Below are 20,458 nucleotides of genomic sequence, written 5' to 3'. Positions count from 1 at the left end.
AGAGCCGCAAGCACCGCCTCGCTTCCTCACACGCCGAGCACGTCGCGCACCCACTGTGTCACGCCCTCGTAGAGCTCAGCCCAGCTCTCGCAGAGACCACAGCAGTACCCGCAGCCCCCCCAGCGCCCCGCCGTCCTCCCCTCGCGTCCCGCTCGTCCTCATCAGCCAGCACCTCCTCCGTCTCCTCCCTTCGACACCAGCCCCATGGACGACACGGACGCCGCTCCCGACGAGTCGTACTTCTCGTCAGCCTCGGTCCGCCCCTCGCCCAACGCCTCTCTCGAGCCCGACCTCCTCGAGCCCGACGCGTCCTTCTCGTCGGCCTCCTCGTCCACCTCGTCGCCCGACTCGCTCGCCGGCGCCCCCTTTACCGACGTCGAAGCGCGTGCACTCGAGTTCCTCAGCGCCTCGCCGCCCTCGACCGCCCCTGCCGCCGGGTTCCGCCTCGAGGACCTCCCCCGCCCCGTGCCGAACACGCAGCACGCGCGCGACGAGGCCCACACGGCCGCGCTCGACTTCCTGCGCCGCTCGCTCGACGAGGCCGACAAGGACGAGTGGCAGTACCGCACCCCGCCCGTGTTTGCCGTGCCCTCGGTCGCTGCCGCCGCTACGTCGTCACCGTCGGCGGGGCGCGCGCTCGCGAGCGACGCGCGCAACGTCGGGCTCGAGGACGACGCGGCGCAACCGTGGCAGGACCGTGCGTTCAACGCCGAGCGGTGGCAGGTCGACGGGCTCGACGGGGCGGTCGGCGGCGGCGGCCCGGCGCGAGGGGGAGCAGGAGCTGGAAACGAGGTGCCGCTATTCGACATGGGCGAGGCGCACGGTCGGTTCGAGGAGGGCGAGACGGGGTTCATGACGTGAGGGAACACCGTGGGAGAGGTGTGCTGTGCCGTACCCTGAGTGCGTCGCCCTCCCTCTCTGCCTTCGAGCGACCCGTGCCCTGACCTCGCACGTCCTCCTTCCCTCCTGCCTGTCCACAGATATCTTCAAAGCGCTCGTCTATCAAGCTCTCGACCGACGACTCGACCTCGTCCCGACCCACGCCCTCGACCAAGCGTCGAGTGCCCGACCTATGCGCTCGACCTTGCCTTTCCCTTTCTTGCGCCTCGTCCTCACCGGTCGCGCCACCCACAGCACCTCTTCTCACGTCAAGGTCGTCTACGATACGTCGCACCGGGTCCGTCGACGCACGCAGGACGGCCTTGTTGCCTCGGCAACGTCGGTGTCGAGGGAGGATGTCCGTGCGGGAGGACGAGGCGAGGTGAGGCAGGGTGGCTCCCCGAGTTGCGCTCATCGTGCAATGCGACGAGATGGCCGCCGACCAGGACCAGGGCTACTCGAGAGCTCGCAAGGACGAGAGGTGCTTCGCCCAACTCGAGACCTGGCGGCACCTCGAGAGCTGGCCTTCAGACACTCGTACTCGCGCTGTGCCCGAGCCTGTGCTGCTCCAGCCACCTCCCACAAGAAGCACGCACGCCCCCGCAAGCACCCTTGCGCCTGCACCGGTCCGTCGTCGCCTCGTCGCCGCCTCGTCCCCAGCCGCGTCGACCCTCGCACCACCTACCGCCTGCCGCACAAGGAGGACCTGCGCGCTCGATAACGTACTCGACAGACTTATCACGGTAAGGTGAGCCCCTCCCCTCGCCCTCCCGGAGGCTTTGTGGCCGTCTTCGTCATCTGCTGGGCCGAGTCGCCGGCTCTCTCGCTGGTCACTCAGAGGCGAGGGAGTGCGTCCAGGGGCTGCAGAGGGCTGGCAGGCACCTGTTACAACGCACACGAGCCAGTCCTGACCTTTCTGCGCCGTCTGCAGCAGCCCACCTCTCCGCCCATGTCGGCCCGATCCCTGTTCGCCTCGACCTCGCGCGCCATCCCTCCAGTCCGCCGACGAGCACTACACACGTCGCAACCTCGCCCTGTGCCCCAGTCGGGCGACCCGCAAGACGCACACGGCTCGGCGCCGTCCTCGGCCCGCCGGCTCCGCCCGCGCGACCGGCTCCAGTTTACCGAGGCGTCGGGCGCAGGCGGGACCGACAGCGCTCCTCTAGCCTCGCAGGAGGGCGCAGCAGCAGCCGGGCCTCCCGTCATACCTGCCCCGCCCTCGGCCTCGACCTCGGCGCGCCCCTCGTCCTCGACCTCGTCCTCGTCGTCCAACCCCGACTCGCCCGCCGCAACCGTCGGCGAGCTCATCATCACCGCGCCGCTCGAGGGCCTCCCGCCACTCGAGCGCCACGCCCTCCCGCTGTCGCGCGTCCCGTTCTCGACGCACCGGTTCGTGCGCGACCTCGAGGGCGCGGGCGTTCCGAGGCCGCTCGCGACCGACCTCATGAAGGCGACGCGCGACTTGCTCTTGCAGCAGGAGGAGAAGGCCCAGGGCGAGGTCCTCAGTCGGCAAGAGCTCGAGAATGTGCGTCGCCGTCCCTCTGTCCCTATCTTCCCCTCGTCTCCCTGCACGCCGACTGACCCTGAGCGCGCCCGTCCCGCAGGAGGCCTACCTGTTCACGGCGGCACTCAACGAGCTCAAGACTGGGTCGCAGGTCCGCTCGCGCAACGACAGCATCACGCTTCGGAGCTTGACGGCGTCGCTCCAGCGCGAGACGGACGGGCTCGAGCAGAAGATGAAGGAGGACATGCAGCGGTTGGGGAGCGACATCCAGGTGCGTCCCGCTCTCACCCTCTCTCTACGAGCATAGTCTCGATCCTGACAACCGGCGCACGCAGCTCGAGATGAACGCGCGCAAGGAGGAGACGAGTCAGGAGTTGACGCAGCTCGACAAGCGGGTCATGGTGCGTCGCCCTCTCTCTCGCGGTCGCTTTCCCTGCCTTGGAGCCTTGCCTGACGCCCTCGGTTCCCTCTCGCAGGACCTCAACAGCAAGTTCACGATCCTGCTCGGCGAGGCGCGAACAGAGATCGAGGCGACCAAGTGGATCAGTACTCGTGCGTCCTCCCTTCCTCCTCGCCTCGCTCCTCCCCTCTCATAACTCACACCTCGGTCACGTCTCGCTCGCAGGGCGCGTCATGTCGGCCATCACCGTGTTCGTCGTGAGCGTCGTCGCCTACTACTCGATCTCGACCTCGTCCCGCAAGAAGGCGCTCAAACCCGACAAGCCGCCCTCGATTGAGGAGCTCGGCCTTCAGCTCGGCAGCAACCTCGACGAGGCCGAGATGGCCGTCGGCGACGTCCATTCGGCGGCAGGCGCGGCGCCGGCGTCGAGCAAAGGAGGAGGATGGGCGTTCTGGCAGGCGACGCCGGCCACGGGCAAGCGGGTCGGAGCCGAGGAAGACGAGGCGGCGGCGTAGCACGGCCCGTCGACGGCTTAGAGCTCAGCATCTTTGTCATACTCGTCGTCCTTGTCGCGAGGCTCGCTCTCGAACGCTGCGCTTCTCGTCGTCGCTCTCGCTCGAACTTTCTCAGCTCTCGCTTGCACGCTCTGCTCGTCCGTCTCGGCGTTCGAGCACTTCAATCGCCGGTCGGTGGCCCCTGATCGCGCTCCTGGACGGAGAAGCCGCGGAGGAGGAACGTGCGTCCGCCGTCGACGACTGCTTCCTGCTCGCTTTTCTCGGCTCGCCTCTCCCCTTCCCTGCTCTTCAGCTGCGATGTCTCGTCTCCGAAAGCACGAGCACGAGGTCGGTACGCTCGCGGGAGAGCTGGCCAAGCTCGTGCCGCGACACCGCGAGGAGCACGAGTCAGGCCAACTTGCGGTGCGTCTCCTCCTCCTTGCTCTCGTTCTGCAGCGTCGTGCTGACCGACACCGCGTCGCGCAGGTTAAGCACTTTGACGTCGCCGGCCACATCAACCGGCTGTGCTCTGCGTGGATCCAGGACGCGTTCATCTTGAAAACGGCGCGCTTGGGCCTCGGCGAGTACCGCCTCTCGGACGACGACGTGTTCGTCCTGCGCGGCAAGGGCACTCGTGCGTCACCTCTGAACGCCTTAGCGTCGCACACGTACTGACTCTGGCCCTCGCACGCAGCCGATCACCCTCTCGTCATCGTCGTCGCCAGCTTCGACGAGATTGTGCGCGCGGTGACGTGGGCCAACGGCGCGTTCGAGCGGTTCCAGATCCCGCACGCGCAGCGCAAGGTGCCCGACGGGCAGCTGTACAAGCTCGCGGGCCCATCGCTCATCGCGCATGACGCCGTCAAGGACAAGCGGCCCGAGCAGTCCAAGCCGAGGGGCAACTCGTTCGCGGCGGGATCGTACGGCGGGCCCCACCGCGCTCCGTACTGCATCGACACGGGTGCGTCTTCTTCTCCAGCCTCTGCATAGCTCGACGACTCGACTCGCCGCCAGAGTTGTGTTTCCTCTGACTCGGCGATCCTCCTCTGCCCTTGCAGCCGCCTGCCAGCAGTGGGACCGCGCCGCCCTCGTCTCTCTTCGTCCCGCTCGGGGCACGAGGATCGTCTGGCAGCTCGTCCACACGCAGCCGTCGATCGGCACCATCGTCGAGTGCGCCGAGTCGCCCGACGAGTCGCCGCTTGACGACCACGGCGCGCTCCGTCCCGACGCAACGCCCGCCACCGAGGTCGCCTGGCTTTTCGACGTCGAGATCGAGACGAACGCCGAGGCCTACACGCAGCAAGCGCAAGAGCGAGCGACCGAGACGCTCTCGTGCCACATCATCTTTTCGCGGCGCAGTCGGCAAGCCGTCGAGCGCGCCCGTTCTCGCCTCGACCTCTCGGAAGAAGCATCGCTCACCAAGGCGCGGTACATCGTCGGCGCAAGGGGTGCGGCACGTGTGCGGGCGTTTGTCTAGAGCGGAGAGAAGATCGTGCACGGACCCCGATTTGGCCTTCTCAACCTGAAACTCGCTCTCGTTCTCTCTCACGAGGCTCGCAATGCAGAGAGACGATATGCGAGGCGAACGTAACAGGTACAAAGCTGCAGAGGCATGCATGCCGAGAGAGGCGGAGGACGAGAGAGAGGGGACGAGAGATGGGGAGAGATAGGGAGAACTGCGTGGGCGGGTAGTCTGGGCAGGGTGGACGGCAGGGCGACGCCGGGTGGCGCGCAGACGAGGGGCGATGCGCGAGGCCTAGTTGAGGTAGCGGCGGCAGGTCGGGGCGCTGTGGGAGGTTCAAAGAGTCAGTAATGCCGGCGAGAGGAGGTCGAGGTGGGCGAGGGAGCGAGCGCACCCGCAAAGACACGGGATCTTGTTGTCCTCCTCGATCGGGAAGTGGTAGTCTGCGCACGAGAGCGGGTGTCAGTCAGGCTGCTGCTGAAGAGGACGAGGCAGAGAGACGCAGACGACGCACCGTACGTGACCTCCTCGCCGGGCTCGATGTTGGTCTTGGCGTAGATGACGATCTTCTTGACGCCGTTGATCGTGATGATGCGGGCAGTGCAGTTGGGCGCGCAGCAGTGATTGATGAGGCGTCTGCGCATGCGCAAGAGGGTCAGGATAAGGCCTCGTCGTCGAGGGAAGAGGACGAAGAGGGACGCACCCGAGATTGCCCTTCTTGGTCGCGTCAACGACGAGGTCCTCGTCGACTCGAAAGAGGTACGACGAGCCGATGCCCTGGCGCTCGTAGGCCTTCTCGCGCCGGTCGGCGACTTGCTGGCGGATGAGCTCGCCGACGTACTCGATGACCATGTCGCCCGCCGGGATGTGCCTGCACGCGCTGACATGTCAGACTCGGCGGGCACGCAGGAGAGAGAGAGCGAGGGACGCACTCGAGAGCAAAGAGGCCGTAGCCCTCGATGCCGGACCGCGAGAACGTGAGCTGCTTCTTGCGGGTCTTGAGCTGGTTGAACTTGAGCACGTCCGTGTCGGTCGCCGTCACCTTCTTGTGCAGCTCCATGCCGCGCACGAGACCGCGAGTGTTGGCGCGAGCGAGGCGAGAAACGGCGACGCTCGACGACTGGGCGGCGGCGGTGCCCGACGCGTCGGCCGCCTTGGCCTTGGTCGTCTCGGGGCGGTTGGCCATCTTCTCCTCGACGGTCGTCGCGTAGAAGCCCTCGGTGCGGGCTGCGCCCGTCGAGTGCCGAGGCGCGTTCGACTCGTCGTCCGACGGCGGCGGCGTCGGGTGCAGGTCCTCGCCCACGCGCAGGCGCTCGAGTGCGAGCTTGAGGAAGAACAGGTCCTCGTCGTCCGCCGCGACGCCGGCCTCGAACGGGTCCGACGAGGCACGCCCGACGACGGTCATGCGCGGCGGCGCCTTGTCCTTCTTCTGCTTGGGGCGCGGGACCTTGACGCGGGCCGGCTTGACCTCGTGGTCCGAGTCGCCGTGGAGCGACGGCGAGACGACCCGGTGACCCTGCTCGTCCTCGTCGACGTCCATCGAGTCGTCCCGCCTCGCCCTGCCGTCGTCGCGCGCCGGCGTCGAGATCTCGGTGATCGGGACCGGCTCGTCCTCCTCCTTGACGGCGCCGAGGCGCACCTTCTCCGCCTCGCCCTCGCCCTCGCTGCTCGTGTACTCGATCGAGACACGCTTGCGCGGCGCCTTGCGCTCCTTCTTCTTGGCGACGAGCGCCTCGAGCTTGCGGCGGCGCTCGCGCTCGCGCTCGCGGGTGCGGTCGAGCCCGTCCTCGTCGCTGCTGCTCTCGTCGCTGGCAGCAGCGCGAGCGACGCCGTTCTTGTGCGCCTTGGCGACGCCCTTGACCCGCCGCTGCTCGCCGTCGCTGCCGCCGGCGTGCGAGGGCGACTCGCTCGGCGCCTCGCTCGAGAAGCGCTGCGCCGCCGCTGTCGACGAGCCGCGGCGACGAGGCGGCTTGACGTCGTCGTCGCGGTCGCGAGCGCCCTTGCGCTTGGCGAACGAGAGCGTCGCGAGGCCCCTCGCTGGAGCCGGGCCGGACGCAGGCTCGACGGCGCCCGGCTGCGCGCCGGCGGGCGACGCCCCCTCGCCGACGCCGCCGACGGGCGACGCACCGACGTGCTCCTGCTTTGGAGCGAGCGCCGGGTCCGGGCGTGCGAGCACCTTTGCCGGCCCGCCCTCGCGCTCCCACCGCGTGACGTGCTCCTGCACCTTGGCGCGCACGACGCGGGCCTGCAGGTCGTTGCGGAACGCGACGAGGAGCTCGCCGACGACGAGGTCGTGCGCCTCGGCGACGAGCTCGGCGTCGGTCCAGCCGCTCGTCTTTGCCGCCTTGGGCTTGCGCGACAGCTTCTGAAGGAGCGCCTCGAGGGCACTGCCGGGTGCTGGCGCGGGCCCGCGTGGGGCGGATGGCGATGCGGCGGCTGCGGCCGAGTCGCTCTTCGAGGGCGAGACGGGAGGAGGAGGAAGGGATTGGGCGGGAGGGCGCAGCTCGAGATCAAGTGCGGCGCCGGCGAACTTGCGGCCGTTGAGCGCCTTGAACGCCTGCTCGGCGTCGTCGGTGCGCGAGAACGTGATGTACCAGCCGTCTTTGTCGGCAAAGGTCTGCGGGCGAGAGAGAGGTACGGTCAGGTCACGGCGAGATGCGCAGAGAGGGAGAGCGAGGGACGCACGCGGTCGATCTCGTAGTCGCGGAAGTGACGCTTGAGCTCGTCGTGGTTGGGCACGGCCATGCGCCCTCCTTGAGCGAGGCGGTGCCGCTCGAACGACGCCTTCTCGATGACGAGGTACGGGCGGCCGTTGTCGACGAGCTTGTCGACGAGGACCTTCTTGCTCGCCTGCCACGCGATGGCGCCGACAGGGGCGATGCCGCGAGGAAGGATGCGGCGAGGAGCGAGGCGCCCGGTGCCGTGGTGGTACCAGAGCGCGTCCTTCGAGCTCGTCGAGTCGCTCGCGGCGTCGTCGTCGTCCTCGTCGTCGTCGTCTCCTCCCGCCTCGTCGCTCCCGTCCGTCCCCTTCTCCTCGCCGTCTCCCTCGCCCTCGCGGGCCTTGCGCCCCGGCGCGTGGCCCGAGCCGGGCGCCCGCTCATCCGCCCCACCGACGACGACCGGCGCCTCGTCCTCGTCGGCGCTGCTCATCTCCATGTCCTCCTCGCCGTTCCTCGCCCTCGCCTGCGCGTCCTGCTGCGCCTTGAGCCGCTTCTTGGCCTCGGCGACGGCCTGCGCGATCGCGCTCGCCATATTGTCGCCGCGCTTGCCGCCGCTCGCCCGCCCTCCTCCTCCTCCTCCTGCGCCGCTCGCGCTCTCGCGTGGGGGTCCACGACCGCGGATGGGCCGGCCCCACTTGTCGAGGTCCCGGTCCCGATCGTCGCGGTCGCGGTCCCTGTCGCGGTCGCGGTCCCGCTCGCGCTGGACGGGCGCCGTCGACGGGCGCCGGGATGGCGGCAGCGGCGGTACGACCATGCTCGGGACGACGATATGCTTGGCGCTCGTCACGGCGGTCGGGAGCGGCGGGATCGCCATCGAGGGGACGGCGATGTGTGACGCCGAGGGAGGTGCGGCGACGGGGAGGGACGGCGGGCGGAACGCGCTCTGCTGAGGTGGGAGAGGGTTGCGCGAGGGTGGAGGAGGTGGAGGAACGGCGGGAGGAAGAGGGGAAGGCGGCTTGTCGGCGAGGAAGACGGGCTTGGCGGGGAGGCCAGGGATGGACGAGACGGGCGGGAGCGTCGGCGTCGCGCTCGAGGGGGAAGGCGGTGCCGAGTCGGTGGCTGGCGCAGGACGAGGGGAAGGAGCGGGCGCGGCGGCGGCGGCGGCGGCGGCAGGAGGCAGTGCGGCCGGCTTGGGCTTGGGCGGATGCCGCCGCGCGAGCTCGGCCTTGTACGCCGCGTTGCACAGCTTGCCGTCGCGGTCGAGGACGACGGTGACGCCCTCGGTGCTGCGGAGCATGGCCATGCCGACGCGCGCGCCGTTGCCCTCGCGCATCGCCTTGGCCGCCACCTCGGCGCCGTTCTGCACGCGGCCCTCGCGCTTCTTGCGCTCGTACCGCTCGCGCGTCGGCTGGTCGGGCGTGACGTCGTGCGGGATGTCGTCGACGAACTTGATCCAGCACAGGCCGAGGTTGCCGCCCGTGTGCGGGTCGTGCTTGAAGTCCTGCGTCTCGATCTGGCCAAACGCGCGAAAGTGGGCGTTGATGGCGTCGCTCCCGGTCGTCGAAGGGAAGCCCGAGACAAAGATGGCGGTCGGCGGTGCTGGAGGAGGCGGGCCGAGCGAGTTGCGGTCCCACTGCGGCGCGAGGGAGGGGTCAGGTCGCTTCGCGCTCGAACGAGAGGGCGAGAGAGGAGGACGCACGTTGTAGCTGATGACGCCCACCTTGTGCATGACCTGCACCTTGTTGACCTTCTTGCCGTCGGCCTTGACGACGGGTGCCGCCCGCCTCGGGTCCTTGGGCTCGTCCGTGACGCCCTCGCCGTCCCACCGGTGCACGACCGCCTTGCCCTTCTTGATCGGGTTGCGGTCGAGGGCCGGGTCGTACACGGTGCGGAAGTCCTTGGCCTTGAGGGGCTTGTAGAAGAACGGCGGCTCCTTGATGACGGGCGCAGGAGGACGAGGTTTCGGGCGAGGTGGAGGAGCCGGAGGAGCTGTCGTCGGCGGCGGCGGGTCTGGTCGAGACGAGGTCGAGGGGAGGTCGGCAGGACGAGTCGAAGTCGAGGCACCGTTGGCGTGCGGCTTGTCGCTGGCAGCGCCGGCCGACGTCGACGTGAGGGACGACCGCCGCACGTCGCGCGACGACGAGGGCTCGGGCGGTGGACGGTTGCGAGGCGGGCGGTCGTGGCGGTCGTGAGTCGAAGGCCCGTTCGGGGGCTGCGGCGAGTACTCGCGGCGGCGTGGCGGCGACGGCCCGTGGTTGCGGTAGGGCCGAGGGGAAGGGGAGCGACGGCGAGGAGGCGGTGAAGGTCGGCGGTACGGCGAAGGGGAGCGGCGGCGCGACGGGCCGGGCGAGTAGCGGCGGCGAGAGCGGTCGTAGTAGTAGTCGTCGTCGTCGTCGTAGTCGTCGTAGTGCCGCGCGCGCGCAGGGGCTGAGGTCGACGAGGACGAGTGCATGCAGGTTGAGAGAGAGGGAGGGTCGGGCTCGAGGTCAGTGAACCGCTCGGCTGGCTGCACGCTCCTGCCTACTACGAGAGAGAGTGGACGCACGAGCATCCCTCCAGTCCCTCGCCGAGCGCGAGTCCCTGCCGCCGCCTCTGAGCGGCGACAAGTCGCGCGACGAGTAGTCGTCCGAGTAGCGGCGGTCGCGGCGGCGGTACAGCTCTGGCGAGTCAGGGTGCCTCGCAGGCGGGGACCTGGTGCGTGAACTGGCCACCGCGCCGTGTTGTGCGCCTGGGCGGGGCGGGTGTGGTCCCGGGCGGCGGTCGAGGTCGCGGTCGTCGCGGGGCATCCCTGCAGAGGGGGAACGCGCGTCGAGAGCGCGCACACGAGCTGGGTGGTCGAGCTCTGCGGCTGTCGAGCTGTACACGCAGCAGAGTGAGGCGACACACCCTGGCGCGCGGTCAGTCTGCAAGGTCGGGAGACGGCTCTCTCTCTCGCTCGGCAAACGCGAGCTCGATCTCTTGGGCCACTGCCTGTGCTACTGCCAGCCATGCTCAGCCTACTGCGCCCGACCCACCCGCTCAAACCAACCCCCGCCGCCTCTCGTCCTCGTCCATCGACCTCGCGCGCAAGAGACTCGGACCCACCTCCGCCTCGCCGCCCACCATCAGCTGGACTGCGCTCGAGTGTTCCATTCCTCCCGCCTCATCGAGGACGAGCGCGTGGCGAGGTCGCACCTCGAAGCGCGGGCGCTTGCCCCACCTCCTCCTCCTGCTCTCCGCTCTCGAGTCGCAGCACAGCAGGCAGCGAGGCTGAGCCGACCGCGACTGCCGGAGCGAACACGCACGGGGGCTCGCACCGGCTGTAGAGCCTTCTGTTGCCGCGCCGGACGATCGCTCGCGTCCGTCGAGGAACCGCCCGGACCCGCTCGGTCCGCTCTCGAGCCACAGCCCTCCCTCGCTCTCACTCTCCCGCTCTCGCCCTCACCACAACCTTTTCCTCGCCATGAGTCGAGCGAGCATGCCCACCCCGGAGCATCTCGCGCAGCAGCAGGCCAACCACCTCTTCCCACTCGCGCTCGTCGGCGAGATGCAGCGTCTCGAGCCGCGGCTCGGGCATGCCTTCGACGCGAGGACCTACCGCCAGGGAGTTGAGCTCGTGAGTCCCCCTGTGTGCCCTGTCCAGCGGTCTCGCGGCCCGTGAGCTGACTTGGCCGACCTGCGTCTCTTCCCGCAGGCAAATCGCCTCGACCTCGCCGTCCACATCAACCGCCTGTGCTCGTTTTTCGGGCGCTACTGCATCCACCCTCAAGCGCGAGACGGCATGGACCCGTACGAGCTCACGCGCGACAAGGTGTTCGTCCTCGGCGGCCAAGCGCTCGGTGCGTTCGGACCTCTCTCGTTCCTTTCGCCCGCCTCCCTGCGCTCTCTCTCCGCGCGCGTCTCGCCGCATCGCCCATACTGACGTCACTTGCACGGCACGCTGCAGACGACAACCCGACCGTCGTCGTCGTGCCCGCCTTCGACGAGCTCGTCCACGTCGTTCGGCGGCTCGAGAAGGACTCGTTCCTCCGCTTCTCGATCCCGCACCCGGCTGCTCTCGACGAGCGTACCGGCCCCCTGCGCCCTCGCTGCTACATCGCCGGGCCGGTCCCACTCCCGCACGACAGCCAGAACGCCCGGTTTGGGCAGAGCACGCCCGAGCGCCGCTCCGTCACGTGGCAGACCCGCTTTATCAACGGCGAGTTCGGCGCGAGGAACGCGCCGTACCAGATCGACAGCGGTACGCTCGAGAATCCTCTCCTCCCGCCTCGAGCGCTCGTGCGCCTGGCTTGACCCTTCTCTCCGTTCCTCGCGCAGACGCCGAAGCCCTCGAGCGTGTGCCCGAAGCTCGCACCCGCCTCCTCGGCTATGAGCGGCCCGAAGGTCTGCGCGTCATCTGGACGCTCGTCTCGCCGCACGACGCAGACGTGGCTGCGGACGCCGAGGGCAAGCCGTCGAACAAGTCCGCCACGTGGTCGCTCGAGCTCGAGGTGCCAGGCCAGCCGATGGCCGTGTACCGCGTCATCTTCAGCCAGGAGTACGTCGAGGCGAGAGCGAGGGCCGAGGCGGCGACGAGGGCGCACTTTCCTCACGTGCCGCTCGCAAGGGGCCCGTGGTAGCGAGTCGACGAGGTCGAGCGACGGCTCGCTGCAAAAAGCTCCTTGCATCTGCTCCTGCACGTGTCCTGCCTGTCTTCGAGAGTGTCCTGAGATCGCGAGAGCTTTGAAAGAAGCGACTGCAAGCGAGGACACCGCGCCGCTCGACGCAAGTCAACTTGGGAAGGCCGATTCGAGGCTCGAGCCGCTCTCGCTCTCGCTTCAGACACTCTCGCTCGCGAGCTGACTAGCATCGAGAAGACACTCTGCGACTCTTCTAATTGCAGTGGTCTAAAGGCGACAACGGGCTGCGTCTCTCAAGCGAGCTCCTTGAACTTGCCGGCGCCGACCTTGGGCTCGGCCTTCTGCGCCGCCGCGACGAGCGCCGCCTTGGTCTCGTCGGCACCCTTGCCGTCAATGGCGACACGAAGCGCGGCAACCTCCTCTGGCTCCATGGCGGCAAAGAGGAGGTCGAGCTCGGCGAAGCACGCCTCGATCGTCGCCGGGGCGGGCGACGTGCCGGCGACGGTGAAGTAGTTGTGCGTCGAGACGGCGTTCGAGATGGCCTTCTTGTTCTTCTTGACCTCCTTGGCGGCGGCCGCCTTGGCCTTCTTCTGCACCTCGCGGTCGGCCTGCGGGCGGGACGGGGAGGGGAAAGGGTCAGTACGGGCGTTCGTCGGCAGTGGCGCTCTTGGACAAGGGGAGGGCATAAGAGGCAAGAAGAAGGGTAAAGAGGAGAGGACGCACCTTGTCGGCAGCCTCCTTGGCCGCGGCAGCAGCCGCCTCGGCCTCTGCGAGCTCCTTGGCCTTCTTCTCCTGCTCGGCCTTCTCGGCCGGGTCGAGCTGCGCCGGGACGCCGGCACCACCGCGACGCTTGGCCTCGCGAGCGGCCTTCTCGGCGGCGCGGAACTGCTTGATGCGCGGGTCGAGGGCGAGGCCCTGGTCGACGAGGGTGCGGCGGCGCGTGTTGTCCTCCTTCTTCTTGCGGTCGCGCTCGGCCTTGTTCTTCTTCTCCTGGTGGCGCTTCTCGTCACGCCTGTGTCGTGCACGGGAGGAAAGGGAGGAGGACGAGAGTCAGTGAACGTGCGACGAGAGAGAGGGAGGGGCGAGAGGGAGAACGAGGCAGACGCACGAGTCGGCACCCTCTGCGACGTCCTTGTCGGCGTACTCGAACGAGCGCCACGAGTCAATGTTGTAGAAGAAGTCGTAGAAGCTCTCGACCTCCTGCTTGGTCGAGTCGGGGCCGCCGAGGGAGGGCACCGGCTGCTTGGTCGAGAAGCGGCCCTCGCGCGCAAAGACGGGCGCCCACAGCTCGTAGAAGTTGTCGGCGGTCGTCTCGGCCGGCGACGGGAACTCGTCCGACACCTGCTCGTCAACCGAGTCGAACTGGCGGCGCTTCTCCGGGTGCGACAGGACCTCCATGGCTGCGAGTGCAAGAGTAGGCCAAAGGGTCAGTGGCTGTGCGACAGGACGAGCTCGGGAGGACATGCACGACGCACCCTTGGCGATGCACTTGAAAAACGAGTCGTCCATCGAGCCGCCCTTGGTCGCGTTGGCCTTCTTGTCCGGGTGGTGACGGAGGACCTTGCGGCGGTCTGCGAGGACGAGCCCGAGTCAGCGCTCCTTCGCGAGAGACAGCGACCCGAAGAGGAGGGATCTGGACGCACGAGCCTTCTTGATCTGCTCCTGCGTCGCGTTGTAGCGGAGGTGCTGAAGACCGAGAACGGCGTAGTGGTCCTGCTCCTGTGGGCGAGTGCGCAAGCTGCGTCAGTCACCGCGCATCCTGCGCGACATTGCCCGAGAAAAGAAGCCACGGCGACGGACCTTCCACTTCTTCGGGTCGAGCTCGAGGAGGTCGAGGTCCTCCTCCTCGCCGCCGAGGTCGGCGTCGAGGTCCTCCTCGACGACCTCGCCGTTGCCGTTGGCGGCGAGACGCTCCTTCTCGTGGCGGTCGTCGTCGGCGAACGAGCGCTGGTTCAGGATGCGGCGGGCGTGGGCGTGGAAGGCCGGGCCGGCGGGGTAGACGGCGCCCGAGGTGGAGGGAGCTGTCGCGGCGGCCGAGGTGGACGGGAGGAGCACAGAGGTCGAGTATGGGCGTGTGTGAGGAGATTGAGGGTGTCGGGGACGAGTTCGGGGGCGAGGTGGGGGAGAGGAGAGAGCCGTGAGCTTTTTGGGCGAGATGAGGAGGAGGAGAGAGTCGAGGGGAGCGCACCAGAGATCGGGGAGAAGCTCGGGGCGGTGTAGCCCTTGGTGAGCGGCGGCAGGGCCGCGTTCAGAGTCTGGATAGTCGACGCCATTGGTTGTAGCGGGTCTGTGGAGGAGAGCGAGTGCGACGAGGAGGAGCGAGGAGCTCAACTCGCTCACACCTCGCCGCCTCGCTCAAGCGTACTGCTTCTTACTGCAGTGTGTCTTCAGTAGCTATGCGACCAGCCTCGCGCTGCACCGGACCCCGCCGGTGCCGTCGCCGACACGCCACGCCGCTCGCCGCTCTCCTCGCCTGCGAGATGAGCTCTTGCTCGCGTTTGGCGGCTGAGTGCGCACAAGGTGCACCGTGCACTCGCTCTGGGGCAATCTCTCGAAGCGCTCGGCGAGCGCAGAAGCGCGCCACGTCTAGCCGCTTGCCTCGCTCTCCTCGTCGCCGCCTGACTCCGAGGAACATATCGGCTTGCTGCGCCCGCTCAGTACTCGAGCCTGCCGTCCGTCGACCACCACCCGACGACTGATGTCTCTCCCTCCTCCTCCAACCCCTCGTGCGCCCTCTCCCGCGCGACGACAACCCGCCTCGTCCAGTTGCTCCTCCTCGCGCACGTGTACCTCGCCCGCCGCTCCTCGGGCACACGCGACTCGCCCGCGATGAAGCGCTGCGTGCGCTGCAGGACGAGCTGCGACGCGATGGCGGGGGCGGCCGCCGTCTGCGCGAGGGCGGCGAGCGACGGAGGGAGCGTCGGAAGGAGGACGGGGAGGAGGGAGCGGTACGTGGTGAGGGCGAGGCCGGCGGGCGCGGCGCGAGAGGCGAACGAGGAGAGGAAGTGCGACAGGGCGGCGTGGTGGGCAGGGCTGAGCTGGGCCGAGAGGGTGTCCGAGTGCGCGAGTGCGGGACGGTCGACGACAGGAGGCTCGCCCGCGCTCGAGTCGTCGGCGTTGGCGGTCGTGTGCGACGGCGCTTGGCGTAAGCGCTCGAGAGGGTAGTCGCTCGCGAGATACACGCTCTTGAGCGCGTCGTCGCCCTCCTTGAGCCCAACGAGCGCCTCGACCAAGCCCTCGCCGCACTCGTCGAGCCGCGCCGCGGCGATGCCCTCGATGCGCCAGTGCACGCCGATTGCCTCGCCGAGCTCGCCGATGACGGCGTCGGCGAGCGCGTTCCACGGCTCGGCGTAGCGGAAGGCGGCCTCGAGGAGCTCGTCGCTCTCGAGGCCGAGGAGCGGCTCGCGCAGGTCCCAGTGAACGAGCAGCACCTCGACGTCGTCCTCCGCGTCGAGCTGCCGCAGGCTCTCGAGCAGCTCGCCGCCCGCCTCGTCTCGCGCGACGACCGCGACGAGCGGCTCGCGCTGCCCGAAGTCGAGCCGCTGCTCGTCGAGGCACAGCGCCGCGCGAGGCTGCCCGCCGAGCGTCTCGTCCCGCACGAACGCGCCGTGCGTCGAGTCGAGCGGCTCGGGCGCGCCCAGGATGCGCAGGCGGACGGCACGTGCACTGTGCGGCGCCGGGTCGTGCTCGTCGCCTGCAAGCCAGCGCTCAAAGTCGTCCTGGAGGACGGGGTGGACGGCGCCGCTCGCACGGGAGAAGGCGACTGGGTCGTAGATCGAGTCGAAGGGGGCGGAGCCGCAGGTCATGAGGCGCGAGGTGGCGAGGCTGGGGAGGACGAGGGTGCGGTTGAGGGTCGTCGCGAGGCGCGAGAGCTGGACGAGGTGGTGTTGCGCCCGGGATTCTTGCTGGCCTGCGTGAAAAGTGTCGTCAGGATGGGCTCGGCAGAGCAAAGAGAAGCGGAATGAGAGCGTACCGATGATGGTCGGCACGAGAAACCTGCACCGTCTGCGCTCGCCGCCGCACACCGACTCGACCGACAGCGCCGCCGAGCTCTCCGTGTCCATCGCCGGCTCGTGAAAGACCTGCTCGGTACCGTGGGCCCAGACAAAGAGGAGGAAGAGGAAGAGAAGGGCGGCAACGGCGGGCCAGCGCCAGGGAGGAGTGTCGGACCCGGCGTCGTACGGCGGCATCTGCAGGGGCGAATGGTCAGCTTGCCGCCACGCCTCGAGCAGCGAAAGCTGGGCGCACCGTCTCCCACCCCTCCTGCTCCGTGTGCTGCACGAGTCGAGAGCTGCCGCTCATCTCCTCCGAGTCCTCGTGCGCCGGGAACGCTGCGCGGGGCGCAGACCGGTCAGCGTGCGCCCCACTGGACAGAGAGGGAGAGAGCTTGTGCTTACAAGGCGACCTGCGGTGCATCGTGCGGGTCGAGGAGGCAGAGAGGACGAACGAGAAGAAAGGGCGAGGCGGACCGAGAACGCGGGGTCGAGAGGAGGCGCGAGCGGAAACTGCGCGAGCGCGGCGAGAGGGCAAAGGAGCGGCGTGCTGTCGCTCGATGTTGCACAGCGGCGCTCGTAAACAGGAAGAGAGAGAGCGAGGACGCACGCACGAGAGGCCCGAGCGAGTTTGAGAAGGTCGTCCTCGCCGCTTTCGTTCGCTCGCGACGGCATCTTTACAGCCCCTCCTCGACGCATCTACAAGACGATCCCGTCCGACGACCACAACCCGACGACCTGCGTCCGTGTCCTGTCCCCCCTCGCCTTTGCGGCCCGTCGCGCCGCCTTCCTCGCGGCGACGACCCTCCTCGTCCAGTTGCTCTTCCTCGCGCACACCTCGCGCGCCGGGTCCCGGCCCTCCGCGACGGGCCGCGACTCGCCGGCGAGGAAGAAGGGCGTGCGCTGGAGGACGAGTTGCGAGACGATGGCGGGGGCGAACGGCGCTCGGGCGAGGCGGGAGAGGCGGGCGGCGAGGGAAGGGAGGTGCGAGGGCAGGATGGAGCGGTACGTGGCGAGGGTGACGCCGGCGGGTGCGACGTTCGACGCGTACGAGGCGAGGAAGCGCGACATGGCGGCGTGGTGCGTCGAGGGGAGGCTCTTGGAGAACGTGTCCGAGTGCGCTCGGTGCCAGGTCGAGCCGTCCTCGTCGTCCACGCCGTCGACCTCGCCGTCGACGACCTCGCCCGCACGAGAGGGCGCTCCGGCGAGCAGCTCGAGCGGGTAGTCGGTCGCGAGGTAGACCGTCTCGAGTGCGCGGTTCTGCTCCTTGAGCCGGACGAGCGCCTCGACGAGCCCCTCGCCGCACCCGGCGAGGCTCGACGACTGGACCGTCTCGGTGCGCCAGTGCACGCCGACGGCCTCGCCGAGCGCGCTCGAGACGGCCGCCGCGATCGTGTGCCACGGCGCGGCGTACAGGAACGCCTGCTCGAGGATCTCGTCGCCCTCGACGCCGATGAGGGGCCCGCGCAGGTCCCAGTCGACGAGGAGGATCTCGACGTCGTCCTGCGCGTTGAGCGTCTCGAGGCTGCGCAGGAGCGCGTCGCTCGTCGGGTGCCACTCCTCGACGGCGAAGAGGCGGTCCCGGTCGCCAAAGTCGAACAGGGCCTGGTCGAGGCACGTCGCTCGGCCCGACGGCGGCGTCGGCGTGTCCGGGTAGAACTTGCCGAGCTCGAGAGCGCGCTCCTCGGGCGAGTTGGCGATGCTGAGGCGGATGGCGCGAGCGGTACGCCGCACGGTCCCCTCGGCGAGCCAGCGCTGAAAATCGCCCTGCAGGACGGGCTCGGCGGCTCCCGGCGGCGCCGTGTGCTGAGCGAACGAGGCCGCGTCGTAGATGTCGGCAAAGGATGTCGAGCCGCAGGTGCGGAAGCGCGAGGTGGTCAAGTTGGGGAGGACGAGGGTGCGGTCGAGCGTCGCCGCGAGGCGGGAGAGCTGGACGAGGTGGTGTTGGGCGCGCGATTCCTGCTCGGCTGCGACGAGGACGAGCGTCAGATCTCGAAGACTGCGAGAGGAGAGAGAGGTTGACGCACCGACCATGACGGGGACGAGGTACCGCGCCTTCTCAACTGCGGGACCGCCTTCTTGAGGTTGTTCCACCTTGTCGACGCGCACGACCGTGCTCGGCGCGTTGACGGGCGACTGGTAGAAGATGAGGCCGACGATGCAGAGGAGCGCGGCGACGGCAGGCCACCGCCACGGCGAGGGCGAAGGGGCCGTCGACAGCTGCGGCATCTGTGGGTTCGAGCGGTCAGGGACCTGCACGAGACGTCGTGCACGACGAGACGACGCACCTGCTCCCATCGCTCGTCGTCGCGGTCGTCAGAAGCTGCGATTCGTTTGGGAAGGTCAGTGTTCGGTTCGAGGAGGGCCGGAACGAGAGAGAGCGGACGCACATGCTCGTCCCTCGGCGTGAGCGAATGTCTGCTCATCGTCGACGGTGTCGCCGTCGTCGAGCGGACGGAAGTAGGGCGGCCGAGGAGCGCTCGACGTGTGTCGGCTGGTCGGGACGAGGGGAACGAGCGCGTTGTCGTGCATCGTGGTCGGGGCGGGTGCGAGGCGAGCGTCGGTGTTGCGGCGAGAGAGACGAGTCGAGAAGAAGCGAGAGAACGAGCAAGAAGCGCAAAGCGAGCCGAGGCAGCAGCATCTGCCCGCGAGGTGCGCGACGATAGACGCCTGCTCTGTAGCCGCGCCGCGGCTCGACGCCACAGACCCGTGCGGACGTCTCCTGTCGTCCTCAGCGGAGCTTCCGCCGTACGTGCGCTCGGCGCGGCACCCCAACCGCACCGAGCGGCGGGCCGGATTTGCCGGCCGGCCGGGGCGGACGGCGGCCAAAGCGGCGGCGGACGGACGGCGCGAGAGGCGGACAGGAGGAGCTGCGGACGCTTGATCGAGGCGAACCTTGATGCGGGTGGCCTTTGCTGACGCAGAGGCCGCTGTCGGCGAACCTCCCGTGGCGAGAGAGCGGTTGCGAAAGGCGGCGACGGACGAGACGGACGACCTCGAGGTCCTCTGGCGGCGGCGCAGTCGTCGAGCCACGCCGAGAGGGCCGTGCGAGAGAAGGAGAGAAAGATAGAGAGAAGGAACCGCGAGCTCGTCGCCAGCTCGACCAGCCACAGCTCGCTCGCCTCGCTCGCCGCCCCTCGTCGCACGCGCTCGAGAGCGATAACCCGCCCGTTGCACCCGCCGCACCGCCATGCGCGCGAGCTACGCCTCGATCGGCGCGAGGTTGAGCAGCGGCGGCGCCGTCGCACCCTCGCCTGCTGCTCCCGCGCCCGCACCCTCGCCGCCCTTGCGCTTCTTCTTCTTGCGCCGCTTCTTCGGGCTCGCGTCACCGCCCTCGCCTGCTGCCGCTGCTGCGCCGTGCGCCTTGGCCGGGCTCGCAGGCCGCGACCGCGCCTCGTCCTCCTCGTCCAGGCCTGCCCCGTCCTCGTCCTCGCCCACCGGCTCGATCTCGTCCTCCCCTCGCGCCCGCTTCTTGCCCTGCGCCGCACCTGAACCCTCGACGCCGCTCAACTCGGCGAGTGTCGCCGAGCGGCTCTCGTCCTCGCGCCGGCGCCGCTCCTCGTCGCGCTTGAGCCGCTCGCGCTCCTTTTTGCGCTGGTTCTTGGTGAGGCCGGCTGCGCCGCTCGGTGCCGAGGTCGAGGCGGTGATCGCGGGCGGGGTGTAGAAGGAGGACGAGGCGGCGATTGGGGTCATGAGGCTGCCGGCCGAGGTCGAGGTCGAGGTGGAAGGGGAGGGTTTAGCGGGCGACGGGTCGTTGAAGAGCGGTCGGGGCGCCTTGTGCGGTGTGCCGTTCGACTTGAGCTTGTTCGAGGTCGCAGTCGAGGTCGAGGGCAGGACGAACGGGTTGCTCGACGCGGGGGGTGCGCGGGCCTTGCCCTTGCCGACGGCGCGCGAGCGACTGTCCTCGTCGTCATCGCTGCTGCTGCTCGCGCCGTCATCGCCGCCCGGTGCGCCCGTCGCGGAGGTGGTGGTGGGCGCGACGTTGGAGCCCTCGTCGCCGAGGGCGAGGTTGCGGCCGCGGAGGAGGCGCGAGGCGATCTTGCGGTCCTCGGCGAGCTGCTTGTGGAGCGAGGCGGGTTGGGCGCCGAGGCCGAGCCTGTGAGAGGGGGGAAGTGGACAGTGTGAGCTCACCGTCCGCGTTCCATGGGCCGCACCCGCTGCGAGAGAGGGTGCGGGGACGAGGGGAGGAGAGGACGAGGCGAGGCGGACCTGGGAGGCCTGGCGCGGTCCTTGAGCGACTGGAGGCCGTCGTTGCCCTGCTTTGCCGAGAAGCCACCGTCGTTCCAGTCGTCGCCGAGGTTGGCCGGGATCCACGAGGCGACGAGGGAGCGAGTTTCGAGGACAGACTGGTCGAGGTCGGCCTGGAAGGCGACGGGGTCGTACTCGTCGTCGTCAGTGGTGCCGTGCAAGGGTGGTGAAGGTCGTGGTGGCATGGCCGAGCCGGGAGCGGGTTGTGGACGAGCGGGAGA

At 69.2% G+C, this 20,458-nt stretch overlaps 6 protein-coding genes across 6 annotated transcripts; 3 read left to right on the top strand and 3 right to left on the bottom strand.

Moving 5' to 3' along the window:
• Positions 1 to 204: 204 nt before the first annotated feature.
• Positions 205 to 3,347, top strand: RHOBADRAFT_53618 (uncharacterized protein; the record flags this gene model as incomplete). The annotated part of the gene is made up of 7 exons (XM_018416921.1): positions 205 to 857; positions 1,135 to 1,177; positions 1,814 to 2,404; positions 2,484 to 2,654; positions 2,719 to 2,784; positions 2,860 to 2,935; positions 3,009 to 3,347. 7 exons carry the CDS (start codon positions 205 to 207, stop codon positions 3,296 to 3,298), a joined length of 1,890 nt encoding a protein of 629 aa, XP_018270708.1. The 3' UTR covers positions 3,299 to 3,347.
• A 248-nt stretch (positions 3,348 to 3,595) lies between these two features.
• RHOBADRAFT_44173 (uncharacterized protein) lies at positions 3,596 to 4,754 on the top strand (the record flags this gene model as incomplete). The annotated part of the gene is made up of 4 exons (XM_018414364.1): positions 3,596 to 3,700; positions 3,764 to 3,911; positions 3,972 to 4,238; positions 4,336 to 4,754. The coding sequence occupies 4 exons, from the start codon at positions 3,596 to 3,598 to the stop codon at positions 4,752 to 4,754; spliced, it is 939 nt and encodes a 312-aa protein (XP_018270707.1).
• A 321-nt stretch (positions 4,755 to 5,075) lies between these two features.
• On the bottom strand, positions 5,076 to 5,818 carry RHOBADRAFT_36559 (uncharacterized protein; the record flags this gene model as incomplete). The annotated part of the gene is made up of 4 exons (XM_018413362.1): positions 5,672 to 5,818; positions 5,443 to 5,610; positions 5,254 to 5,375; positions 5,076 to 5,182 (listed from the first exon to the last, which is right to left on the bottom strand). The coding sequence occupies exons 1-4, from the start codon at positions 5,797 to 5,799 to the stop codon at positions 5,076 to 5,078; spliced, it is 525 nt and encodes a 174-aa protein (XP_018270706.1). The 5' UTR covers positions 5,800 to 5,818.
• A 5,023-nt stretch (positions 5,819 to 10,841) lies between these two features.
• RHOBADRAFT_44171 (uncharacterized protein) lies at positions 10,842 to 11,997 on the top strand (the record flags this gene model as incomplete). The annotated part of the gene is made up of 5 exons (XM_018414363.1): positions 10,842 to 10,994; positions 11,073 to 11,217; positions 11,325 to 11,618; positions 11,696 to 11,915; positions 11,985 to 11,997. The coding sequence occupies 5 exons, from the start codon at positions 10,842 to 10,844 to the stop codon at positions 11,995 to 11,997; spliced, it is 825 nt and encodes a 274-aa protein (XP_018270705.1).
• Positions 11,998 to 12,227: 230 nt separating this feature from the next.
• Positions 12,228 to 14,270, bottom strand: RHOBADRAFT_53616 (uncharacterized protein; the record flags this gene model as incomplete). The annotated part of the gene is made up of 7 exons (XM_018416920.1): positions 12,228 to 12,605; positions 12,721 to 13,009; positions 13,106 to 13,397; positions 13,473 to 13,568; positions 13,641 to 13,716; positions 13,798 to 14,018; positions 14,186 to 14,270. The coding sequence occupies 7 exons, from the start codon at positions 14,268 to 14,270 to the stop codon at positions 12,291 to 12,293; spliced, it is 1,374 nt and encodes a 457-aa protein (XP_018270704.1). The 3' UTR covers positions 12,228 to 12,290.
• A 4,920-nt stretch (positions 14,271 to 19,190) lies between these two features.
• Positions 19,191 to 20,422, bottom strand: RHOBADRAFT_53615 (uncharacterized protein; the record flags this gene model as incomplete). Its single annotated transcript, XM_018416919.1, has 2 exons — positions 19,191 to 20,085; positions 20,199 to 20,422. The coding sequence occupies 2 exons, from the start codon at positions 20,420 to 20,422 to the stop codon at positions 19,191 to 19,193; spliced, it is 1,119 nt and encodes a 372-aa protein (XP_018270703.1).
• Between the last annotated feature and the right edge of the window lie 36 nt (positions 20,423 to 20,458).

Source organism: Rhodotorula graminis (assembly GCF_001329695.1).
Source record: "Rhodotorula graminis WP1 unplaced genomic scaffold RHOBAscaffold_7, whole genome shotgun sequence".
Taxonomy (NCBI): Eukaryota; Fungi; Basidiomycota; class Microbotryomycetes; order Sporidiobolales; family Sporidiobolaceae; genus Rhodotorula; species Rhodotorula graminis.
Note: the sequence above shows the minus strand (reverse complement) of the source record. Positions and strands in the feature narration are given on the sequence as shown.